We start from the raw sequence: 12,107 nt of genomic DNA on the forward strand, positions 1-12,107 counted from the left end.
TCAAAATAAAATCGCGCTCCACTAAGTCAGAAACAAGAATCCCACTGAACACTACTAAATTCTAAAGTTTTGTCATTCTACTTCTCTAACATACCACAAGAATCACAATTAGATCTGCATAGGGTCCTCGACAAAGAGCATGTACATATTTGTAACCCCAAGTCAATCTTCAATACTGAAATCTCCTCCTTAAATACAGTCTTTTCCAGTTTTGTCAGATGTTCTCGAAGGAACTTATTTTCCTTATGGGTAAATCAAACTTGGAGTAAAAATATGCATTTGAGATCCCAATACTCTGTTTTTTTTGTGTGGTTTCATGAGAAGAACTTGTAGTCCTTTGCTGAAAGGATGATATTCCTCAAAGCACCGATTGGAGATAGCGTCATCAGTAGAATACCAAGAATGATGCAGGTCTGTTCATATGCAAGCATTATAATACGTTGAATCAGAAAGGAAAAAAAATGAAGGGAAGTCTCAGAAAAATTATCACTTGAAGACTGAATTTCAAAGTAATGTCAACTTAAAACGCACCCAATTAACTATCCATGATAAGGAAAACCGCTTGGGTTTGTAGATCTTAAGCCATATGATACAGGGAAGCTGCAAATAACAGAGAACAAGACTTAGCAGATGCCAAAATACGTTGGCTTCTTCTTAAGAGAAATCCTTTTTTGATTGAAATACTGAATTCCAGTAGCTGATCAAAGCAAAGACCAAATACATACACCAATAAAAAGAACCCCTTATCAATGTCTGCCTTTTGGACCCAAAAAAAAAGTACAGAATGATCAAAGATACAAAAATATCAGTCAAACTATGAGACTATTTAGCTGAGCAATTAGTAGTAGAAATGTCCTCCCTTGTTCCTAAGGGAAATTCTAGCATATGTAAAAGATGTATTAGAGCTAATCTCATACGTGTGATCGATTCTATTTTAACTTTTCCCCCTTAACATGTAAGGTAGTAGGTAGATAAGAATTTGAAATGAGAAAGATTTGGTGGTACTTACAAAGTATGATGTTGGAGCAAAAGCAAATCCTCCGAGGAATCCAAGAAGGGAACTAAAGAAGGGGATCGCTATGGCAATGATCATTGTTAACACTGTGAAAATAATAAACGATAAAGGATGTAAGTATAATTAAGAACTTTGATTAGATAGCATTATCCCATAAAACAAATGCTTATTAAAGCTGTTTTGTGAAATTGACGAAAATTACATATATTAAGAAAATTTGTCATTAATGACTTGGTACTAGTATCTAATGCATATGATTAAAAGAAATAATTAAAAACCAAATTAATTTTAATAATATTTATAAATTAGTTAGGGTAAAAAAAAAGGAACAACAAAGTAAGTTGCGACAGAAAGAATAAATACAAGTGCTGTACATACCGACATATATAGTGCGAGTAATGAAGCGAAGGAGAATGGAAGGAGGAAACTTCAATTTCACCACCAAGTAGGTTTCCAACATATCGAACACCGACATTGCATACACCTGTTTGTTATGCACCCATTACAGGGGAGATTCTGTCAAGTGCTGTACTTAGCTTTGCTCCTAGTCTTGCCTCTTTTACTTCCGATGTATTTAAAAAAAAAAAAAAACCAAAAGAAAGAGAAGTCTGAAAGTGACCTGATAGCCTCCAATAACATGAATTACAACGAAGATGTTAGCAGCCGCAATGAGCCACCTAGGATGCTCCAAACCGACGAGGACATTGTCGGCGACGGAATTTCCAAAGACGTAATATCCCACAATGGCAACAGGGAAATAGCAGAAGGCGACTCCGACGTAGGCCCAGATGACTCCCCTCCACATGGGACCCTTGGAAGGCTTCTCCGGCGTGGAAGGTATGGTGGCTTGGATCTCCAGAGCCACGCTGTGGCCGGCGTACGCAAACGCCACGTCCCCCAACGACGTGAAGAAATTGAAGGTGGCGTCCGCCGTGCTACGTGCCTTCATCGCGTAGCTGATGTCTGGTTGAACCCCTCTTGCCAATGAAGCTGTCCAAGCGATGATCGAGTACCTGTTCTTGCGTAGCACTTATTAGAAACCAATTTCCTCTCATTCATAATCCCATTGTTTCACCACCCTTCAAAGAATTGATGAACTCTAAGAATTAATTAAGAGATTTGCTCAAATTTAGTTTGTTTTGGGATAGTGTTTAGTGCAAATGACTAAAAAGTTACTCTCTACCAATTTTAAATACAACAATCATTTCATAGTTAGCTACAAAGTGATTCTATTTATAAGAGTTCATTTATAGTTTATAAACGAGGTTTTATAATTAGGATCGTAGGTAGTATATGTACTTGAGACCAGAGTAATATTCATTTGGTCTTATTTATAAGGTACTTTCAACATGTTTCATATAAACTAAGAAAAACTTTAAACTTTATTAACTCTTATTTAAAATTTAATAACTTTTCAGCGTTATCACTATTTAGTATACATTATACCTCATATAAACAAAGTTAACACAATAATAAATGAGGGGTAAAATTGTATATCCATACAATTTTTTTTTTCCAGTGCCCTATAAATTGAACAAAAAAATATCTTCTCTCGTCCTGTAAATAGGACCAGATGAGTATCATTTATAATTAACTAACTCAACTAATTTTTTTAAAATTAAGAAAAAATATGGGGAAATTGCAAAAAAAGACCTTGGAATTGTAAAAACGCAGATAGGGACCCTTGACAACTTCACTTTGGGTTTTGACAAGAATAATATGCCCTGAAGTTGTCAAGGGTCCCTATCTGCGTTTTTGCAATTCTAAGGTCTTTTTTTGCAATTTTCCCAAAAAATATTGTACTTACGTGAGAGACATGACCGCAGCAGCGAAGGAGACAGCGGACATGGAATTGAAGTTGGGGAAGTGACAGAGGACGAAGTTGATGGAGGCGAAAATGACAATCCACCAGGAGCTCTTGAAGGTGGAGCAGTCAGAGCAAATGGAGTCGTGGGCTTTCTTCAAAGAGTGGCCTCCCGTGACAGTATACGCAATGCAAGTTCCCACCTGCACCACCAGCTGCTGCGGCACCACTATGTAGAGGCCCAGCTTCTCCCCAAAAGCATGCTGCCCTAGCTCGTGGTACCGGTCGAATCGCTTCCCCGGCACCATCTCGTGCATCTCCACCATCTGCCACAGCGTGAACAACGTGATTGTCCATGATAGTACCAGCACTATCACCCCCGGTCCCCTGCGCACAACATCATCAATCATATGTTTGTAATCCCTGTCTGATACTAAACGTGATACCTCGAGGAATTTGAAACTATTTAAGCGATTAGTGAATTTACTTGCATATATGCTACCTCCAATCTTCGTTTAACTTTTATTTTGATCTTAAATATAAGACCTTAATCCATTTTATTTCTCATGTTTATCTTTTATTTTTTTCAAGATAATTCTTATAATAATAATAGTTCTAGTCAATGTTTTAGAAAAAGCTTATACAGTTTGGGAAGGGGTTTTGATTGATCAAAAAGAAGAATCTATTTCAACCAATATGCCCTTAGGCACGGCCATACATAACATAGTAATCACACTCGGAAAGGGTGGACAAATAGCTTAAGCAGCAGGTGTTGTAGCAAAACTGGTTGCAAAAGAGGAGAAATCTGCCACATTAAAATTACCTTCTTAAGAGGTAATTTGATACGGGCACATTAAAATACACTTGATTAACAAGGATATTTAAGAAAAGATAATACTTGTTTATTACAAATAACTAACTTAACTAATTTTTTTAATATACTCAAATTAGTCAATTAGTTTTTATATCAAGGATCGAAGATATTAGTTGAATGGTGCATTCTCGTCATGACCAAATAAAAAGGGCATGCATGTTTGGAAGTTTCAAAACCGAACAATACGAATGACTGCAAAACTCATTCCAAGTGATCCGACCCTTTAGTTAAAAACCAAAAGTCAATATTTGGTGGACATGAATCTTCAGCGACGATTACAAAGTTCAGTGAGAATAGAATCAAGGGGGGGAAAAAGAATAAATCTAACTTATGATCATGAACCAAGATGAGATTTTAATTTAGAGACATATATAGAAAAGAAGGTACGTACCATCCCATACGTGACATGGCGAAAGGAAGGCTAAGAACACCAGCACCAACCATGGCAGTGAGATTGTGAAAAGCCGAATACCACCATTTGGCTTTTCTGGATCCGGTGATCGGAAGCCAGTCCTCCAGCTGTTTCTGCCGTGCCGCCGCCGCATCATCAGCCTTGGCCGGCGGTTTCTCAACTTGAGTCATTGCGTGCGTACGATTAACTTCTAATTAACTAGCTACTTATGGATTCCCTAATAATTACCTGTTGTCGTATGACCCCAGTTTAATTTATATGTGTCTGTGGATATATCGGTGGGCAGAGCCAAACGTTATGAGTTTGTGTGTGGCCGGCCGGTCGCTGAAGACAGATCTCTGAAACTAACAGACCATTGGAGATTAATACTTTTAGCTTGAGCTTATCTTGTAATGCTGTTGAGTCTGTTTAGAGTTAGTTATCTCAAAGAATCCTGATTCCGCTAAATATAGAATACACTTTCCATGTATTTAACTAACAAATTCTTCGGATGTAATATTAATATTGTATTGTTGTTGTTGTCGTCGTCAATTTCTGGAAATAGCAGGTTAATAATATCTTTTAATAATTGTTTGAGGTTTTAAAAATAATTAGAATATAAAAAATCATATTTTTAATTATTTTGAAGAGACTTTTAAATGTTAGGATATCATGCATGAGAGAGAATATTGAGGAAAATACGAAAATAGAATAAATTTTGAAAATTATGAAACAATATGAAACAATATGATTATAATTAAATACAAAATAATATTTACTTTTTAAATCTCTGAAAAATCTAGTAATAATAATTTATTTTTTAATGTTAAACGAACCGCCCGTATTATGCTAACATCAGCTTTCTTTCTTTTTTAACAGTTGCCCATGGGTTTTGATTAACTCTTGCTAATGCTTACCCAACTTTAGATTCAAAACTTAAATAAATGTTCAATTAAAAATGATATTGAAAATGCTTGCATCAAGTTTATGTAACATTCTCCAATCATACATCCTATTTTTTTGAGTTTATAATGTGATGATAATAGCTTAAAATAAATACATAATTATGTGTAATCAGAAAACTTGACATAATAAATATTAAAAACTTGTCCTAAGTATTCTCCGAATAATATTAACTGCGATTCAATCATTATGCTGAAAAATGCTTGTATTGTAATTAAGCCAGTGAATTTACAACTTATCCACCAATTAACAACTCTAAATATGTTTTATTGTAAAATTATGTTTTTTTAAATTTCATTAGATATAAAATGGAGAGCAATATTGTAATGAGAGGCAACCCAATTTCACTAAATACTGGCCAAAGTTTCTCACCTATATTTAACTAACTTGTCTCTATAAAAAAAAAAAAAGAGGATAATTCAATTATGTTTGTGTGTGTATTACAATTTACATAACAAGTTACCCTATTTAATCATCTTAAATTCTAGAAGATTACAACTCATCTCATCGTTTTAATTGATATTACAATATTGTTATATTAAAAATATGAATTTCTATAGCTATTTTCCCCAACAAATCTTAGTAATCATTGTAAATAACAAATCAACATGGTAATATTATCTTTAGTTCTTAAAATTTAATCAATCACATTTTACTTTTTGTCTCTAAAATTTGGAACCAATAATTTTAGTTCTTGAAATGTGGTTTCGTTCTAATTTTGATTTCTAAAATTTGAAACAAGTGATTTTGGTCTTTGATATTTAATCTTACTTTGGTTGTCATCCTTATTTCAATGACCAAAAAATTTAAATTGGACCAAAATAAAGTTAAATTTTAGGAAACAAAATCATTAGTTTAGAATTTTAAAGAACAAAATCAAAATAATGTCATATTTCAGGACTAAAAATGCTATTAATCTTGTATTCTATCTCAACAATATATTTTTAAACTTAATTTGAAGCGAGGGCCATTGTTTCAGTTTGTTTACCGTTTTAAAAAGATACAACTGAAAATCATTAAAAAAATTATTTTAGTTTTTAAAAATAATCAGAGACTAAAAAGTCATATTTTTTTATTGCTTTCCAAGGATGCTTTGAATAACATACGAAAATCATTAGAAAGTAAATTATTTTTTATTATAATAATCACGTGCAAAATAATTGACTCTTCAAAAAATCTCAAAACAATATGCAAATAATCACTTATTTTTTAAGGGTAAAAAAAATGTAACCTATTATTTAATTCGTTATAGTTTTTTCATCTTGGTCCCTATGTCTAAAGTCGCAAGCAAATCAACTTGGGTCATGGGGCAGCCTTCCCTTGAACCACGTGCTAGTTGAACCATGTTGTCTCTTTAATTGATGCCGCATTTTTAACAAATTCAGTTTAAGATAAAATATTTCACATTTTAAAATAACAAATTTCTCATTTTAAAAAACTAAATTATACTTTCAATCGTTTAACTTTATATTTATTAACTTTAAAAAATATATTTATAGTTTTTTAATCCAAAAATTATTAGTATAAAATGATTATTTTTTTGTAATAATTATAATTGTTTTGAAAATTAAACTCGATATGTTTAACATTTAAAAATGTCTTATCAACATTTAAGATCTCAATATCATTATTTTTTGTAAATAATTTTAGGATTAAAAGACTAAATTTAAAGTTTAAATGTGCAGTTTTTGTGAAATATAAAGCTTTTGTTATCTTACTCCCATTTTGTTATCTTATCTTTTCTCTGAACGATGAGTATATATAAAACATAGTCTCTAACTCTTTCTCAGCACTATTTTATATAAGATTTAATATTTAATAACCCTTTATTGAGGGAATGAAAATCCATATATATGAGCCACAAGGTGCTGATTTATAATTTTTCTAATTGGATAAAATACGTAAATGAAGTTTAATTTGTGACACTAAATAATTTCAAATGGTATTTTTACAGGTAAATATGGAAACTGACAGGGTATTGATGCATGTGCTTTGTTTAGCTTTATTAATAAGTGTTTTTTTTTTTCATTGAAGCAGAAATTGCTTTTGCATAGGGTCATTAATTATGGAGGACTAATTAAATATATCATGAGTAGAATTGGAAATTAATGGACAATGCATTAACTAATGCATCTTCCGTATTTGAATTTATTCACTGTAAGTTTGGCAAACTTGATGGTATAATCCTCTTGGGATGAATCCTATGGCCTATAAGTCGCTGCCATAAAAGTTTTATTCGCTTTGATATTAGGATGCTACTTGCCAAACTTGATTTGATGTTCATGGCTCACCCATATCTTATTTGAGACTGGTCCAAATGGACCAATTATTATGCCTTCAAAATGAAGCTCACATGCTTGGAAAAGTATTGCTGATGTCTGGCTGGAAACTAAGATGGTTATCCAGAGCTGGGAATCAGGGCCGGCCCTTCAGGGCTAGCGGGCTTAAAAGTGCCGGCCCTGCAGGGCTGAAATTTCAAAAATATTCTGATTTGCTAGGTCCAGCCCTTAAGTTACAAGGCTCAAGGTTGGCCCGCGGGCTTTTAGCCCGTTTAAGAAAAAAATGTTATTTTTTATATTTATCATCTTTTTATTAAAAAAATAAAAATAAATCAATGAAATTATTAATAAAAGACATAAATATGAATAAAATTAAGTCACAAATATAAAATATCCTCGTATATAAATATCTATCAACATCCAAGAACATCTAAAGCATTTATTAACAAGATAACAACATTCAAAAGTTTTATTTATAGTACAATTGTATAATAAATAAACACTATTATTAATCTCTTGAAACTTCATCATCACTATAATTAATTATTCTTCTTCATAAGTATGCTTTTATTTCGTAACAAAAATATCAAGTTTTTCTTCTTTATAGGAATTTTACTTTTAAATTTTTCAATCTAGATATTATTTTCTTTAATATGAGAAATATTGTTGTTGAAACTCATGAATTTCTAATTCAAATTATAGAATCACATGTTATATAAGTATAAAACTACTCTATTATCAAATATACATAGTTTAAACATATCAACGCATATAATATAAATCAAATCATTATTAAAGTCCAAATTAACCCATTTTTTTAAAAATTTAATTGGATAAATTATTATCTAAAAATAAATTTAATTTTAAAAAGATAATAATAACTAAATATTTGAAATATTATTAACAATGTAAAAAATTAATAACATTAGAATTATATAAAAAATTTACAAAACAAAAAAAATTATAAAAGGGCTTAAACGGGCTGGCCCGCAACCCTCTAGGGCTGGTCCTTTTAAACCCTCGGCCTTCCAGGGCTTACTTTCCATTTGAAAGGAAAAATATCAAACCCGGCCCTCATAATTTCAGGGCTTAAACGAGCCAGCCCGATGGGCTCGGCCCGTTTTCCCGACTCTATTGTTGTCATATTGGATTATGATGATGGCAACCATGTTAAGCCCTGCTTTGATAACTGGGTTGGACAAAATAACAGGCATTAGTTGTAGCAGAAAGGGCCTTTTAACCACTTGAACATGAGCTCTTGAGTGGGCTAAGATAACATTTAAACGAAAAAAACAAAAAATCTCACAAATTTTTTTTGAAATTACTAAACCCTAAATAAGAAATTTGTACATAAATATGTTATTGTTTACAAATCCAGTATTGTCAAAACCTATTAAACCAATCTTATTTGAGTTATTATTAGATATTAAATATGAACACCTTTTATAATGGGAATTCAAACTTTAGCTCACCGTGTCATAAAAGGTTAGTTTCTTCTATTAGACTCAGTTTTCATTTGCGATACTTTGTAGAAATTGTATGTGGGTGTTAGGCCTGAAATATGTATTGGGCCAGGCTAAAACCAATTTTCTGAGCCCTGCGATTTATTTTGTTAAGCCCAGTTAATTTTAACGATACCAACTAATTTACTCATATTAAATATTTTATTTATAAAGTGACATGACGGAGATCCCAGAGCAGAACCATAACCGACAGCCAAGCATATGCAAAAACAATTCGTGTTCTAGTTAATTGCTTCTCCCTCGTTTGGAAACATGTTTGAAACCGTTCATACCCCGTGAATAAAGCCTCAAACTAATGAAATGGTTGCCAAATACTTAAAATCTGTATAAACTACTCCTCCGATCCTTAATATAAGACCCATTTAACTAATTTGATTAGATTAAGAAAGTTAGGTAAGTTAGTTAATTATAAGAAATATGACATATTTTTCCTAAAATACCATAATCATCTTTCTTAATACCTTCTCTCCCTCTTCTACTTGACTATGGTTGAGAGAGTATCTATAGGGGTAATTTAGAGAAAATTGATAAATATGAGAAATGGTTCTTATATTGAGGACCAAAATCAACTCAACAATTGGGTCCTATATTAAAGACCGGAGGAGTATTAAAAATATTAAAAAAAAATATTCTTTATCCTACCCACTAGTCATGACGCACTAATTTTAAAACTATAGGTTTTGATCTTTTTAAGTTTTTTTTAAAACATTAGTCCCTATAATCCAATAAAAAGTTAAAGCAATTTAAGTTTTGGTTTCTCAAGGGGTAAAATGATTTCAGTTTGTATTGGATTATAATGACCAATATTTAAAAAGATTTTTAAGAGATCAAAACCTATAATTTAAAATTTAAGGGACTAAAATTAAAATGAGAGCAAACTTGAGGAAGTAAAAATTATATTAACTTTTTAGAATATAAGTTACTCTTCCGATCTTTAATATAAGACTCATTTAACTAATTTGATTAGATTAAAGAAGTTAGATAAGTTAGTTAGTTATAAGAAAAGTGCCACATTTTTTCTAAAATACCATAATCATCTTTTTTAATACCCCATCTCCCTCTTCTACTTAATTATAGTTGAGGGAGTATCTATAGGGGTAATTTAGAGAAAAGTGATAAATATGAGAAATGAGTCTTATATTTATGATCAAAATCAACTCAAGAATTGAGTCATATATTAAGGACTGGAGGAGTATTTATATCTCACAAAGCCAAAAAAGAATTCAGAAAATAATGATAACACTTGTCAAACCAAAACAAAGGTGAAGGTAGTATTGATGGAAAAGGGGGAAAAAAAGAAGAACAAGCCATTTTAGAAGAGATGGTTTTCTATTTTCACGGGAATTGCATGAAACTCCGTCATATTCGCGTCCCATTCACGCATATAAACCCCCCGCTGGCCATCATTTTCATATCGTAGCTTATTCTTCTCCTTCTTGCTTCCTTTCAAGTTTCTTGGAGGAGGCAAGTTGTTAAACTTTCTGCGTTTTTCTCTTTTCTCGCATCTCCTGCAATTTTCATTCTCTTGTAACTAGAAATGGCAGCCTCCAGATGGTTGAAGCCCGAGGTACTTCGTTTTATCTTTTCCCTTTTTTCCTAATTCGTTTTCATCAATGATGTTCATATTGTTTGATTCCCGAGAAAACAATTCCAATGCGAACGCCATTTCAGCTCGTTACTTTTTGCGATCGATCTATTAGTAATAGTTGTTCTAACGCCTGACCTGGGTTGTAGTTTCGGGTTAAATATAGCCGGAGATTCTTTTTTCATCGTAAACGTCGTCGGTTAATTGATTAGGAGAAATGGTGATCCGTTTTTTCTCTCTATAAGCCTGTAAATCTCCGAGGAGATTCTTGGTTCGATTTTGTGTTTCGTGTTCTTAAGAAACCAATGTCAGGGAGAATTGAAAAGAAAATCACATTCAGATTATCAATCTTCGTTCTGATTTTTTTTTTTTTTCCTGAATGCGTTCTGTTTATTGTCCTGCGAATAGGTTTACCCTCTCTTTGCTTCAGTCAGTGTGGCTGTTGGGATCTGCGGTATGCAACTCGTTAGGAACATCACTACCAATCCTGAAGTCAGGTACATTATATCATGTTAATTAACAGACGCGTGAGTTTCCATTTTCACTTAAAGAAATGACCACATTGATTTGAGAAAAACATGTAATAATGAATCGGGAAGCTCTATCTTTGAAAAACCAAGGAAAAATTATTTCCGAACAACTTATATTTTCTCCTGATTTTTAAGTTAGCGTCAATGCATTTTTCTTTATTAAATCTTTAACTTTGCTTTGTTAGCACAGTTACATAGGCTCATAATACTAATAGTGTAAAGAGACTAATAACACTAAAAGAGCAAAATTAAATAATTTAATCAAAACATACATGGATATCAAATTAAAAATTAAAAAAAAGTATAGATAACTACAAAATAATGAGAGAATTACAACGAGATCTCGTAAAAAAAAATAAATACAAAAAGTTTTAATAACAAATCAGAAGTTGTTATTTTTTGTACTGAAACTTGTCGTTTTATTATTATTGAAACTTTTTAGATGACTTTACAGCAATTCTTTCATCAATTTTTTATGTTTCTTCCTTCGTTTGAAGTTGTTGTGAACTGAAGGATGAATTGGTAATGTTAATGGCAGGGTACTAAAAGAGAATAGAGCAGCAGGAGTGCTTGAGAACTTCGCAGAGGGTGAGAAGTATAAGGAACATGGACTGAGGAGGTTTCTGCGCAACAAGCGCCCTGAGATTATGCCATCTGTCAACGATTTCTTCTCTAAACCCAACTAACTCACACTGTCCAATTATTTTCATATTCATTGGCTTGAATTGATTCCCGGGAATTGGTTTTACGTTTTGGGTTTTGTGTTGAGAGAGGTTTAGGTACGCTTCAATCTCATTTTTCATATCACTAGTTGTAATTTGTTGATGGATGAGGCTTGTCCATGTCGTTCAATAAATAATAAAGTTTCTTATTTTTCTCTCTCTTAATTTTTCAAAAGAATTTCTATGACTAATTGGATAAATAACATATGTGATTAAAACTTACCTTTTCAATTTATTTTTTCAAAAAATTAATGGGAGAATGCAATAGAAGGATGGAAAAAATTAAACTGAAACTACAAATTTGTAAAATCACATAGGAAGGCTAAGACAAAAAAACATATACTTTTAACCAACTAGAAAACATATTCCGGATGTAAATCCTGATATTTTAATTATAAAAATTAAAATCTTAGTTGCATAT

General features: G+C 32.0%; 2 protein-coding genes across 2 annotated transcripts; one reads left to right on the plus strand and one right to left on the minus strand.

Moving 5' to 3' along the window:
- Positions 1-314: 314 nt before the first annotated feature.
- On the minus strand, positions 315-4,227 carry LOC114729388 (lysine histidine transporter 1). Its single transcript, XM_028916385.1, has 7 exons — positions 4,085-4,227; positions 2,823-3,206; positions 1,635-2,028; positions 1,394-1,499; positions 1,010-1,101; positions 532-600; positions 315-413 (listed from the first exon to the last, which is right to left on the minus strand). The coding sequence occupies exons 1-7, from the start codon at positions 4,135-4,137 to the stop codon at positions 315-317; spliced, it is 1,197 nt and encodes a 398-aa protein (XP_028772218.1). The 5' UTR covers positions 4,138-4,227.
- A 6,048-nt stretch (positions 4,228-10,275) lies between these two features.
- On the plus strand, positions 10,276-11,835 carry LOC114729389 (uncharacterized). The gene is made up of 3 exons (XM_028916386.1): positions 10,276-10,416; positions 10,843-10,931; positions 11,503-11,835. The coding sequence occupies exons 1-3, from the start codon at positions 10,387-10,389 to the stop codon at positions 11,648-11,650; spliced, it is 267 nt and encodes an 88-aa protein (XP_028772219.1). The 5' UTR covers positions 10,276-10,386; the 3' UTR covers positions 11,651-11,835.
- Positions 11,836-12,107: the final 272 nt, after the last annotated feature.

Source organism: Neltuma alba, unplaced genomic scaffold (genome assembly GCF_004799145.2).
Source record: "Neltuma alba isolate B1F8T4 unplaced genomic scaffold, ASM479914v2 tig00012630_pilon, whole genome shotgun sequence".
NCBI classification, from domain to species: domain Eukaryota; kingdom Viridiplantae; phylum Streptophyta; class Magnoliopsida; order Fabales; family Fabaceae; genus Neltuma; species Neltuma alba.

What these genes read in the sequence shown, in the direction of transcription:
- LOC114729388 (XM_028916385.1), bottom strand. Translation starts at nt 4,137, where the DNA reads ATGGTTGGTGCTGGTGTTCTTAGCCTTCCTTTCGCCATGTCACGTATG. An exon ending in GCCATGTCACGTATGGGATG is followed by an intron (nt 3,207 to 4,084) that starts GTACGTACCTTC and finishes TGTTGTGCGCAG; the next exon opens with GGGACCGGGGGTGATAGTGC. An exon ending in TATCATGGATAGTTAATTGG is followed by an intron (nt 414 to 531) that starts GTGCGTTTTAAG and finishes GCATATGAACAG; the next exon opens with ACCTGCATCATTCTTGGTAT.
- LOC114729389 (XM_028916386.1), top strand. Translation starts at nt 10,387, where the DNA reads ATGGCAGCCTCCAGATGGTTGAAGCCCGAG. An exon ending in CCAGATGGTTGAAGCCCGAG is followed by an intron (nt 10,417 to 10,842) that starts GTACTTCGTTTT and finishes TCCTGCGAATAG; the next exon opens with GTTTACCCTCTCTTTGCTTC. An exon ending in ACTACCAATCCTGAAGTCAG is followed by an intron (nt 10,932 to 11,502) that starts GTACATTATATC and finishes TGTTAATGGCAG; the next exon opens with GGTACTAAAAGAGAATAGAG.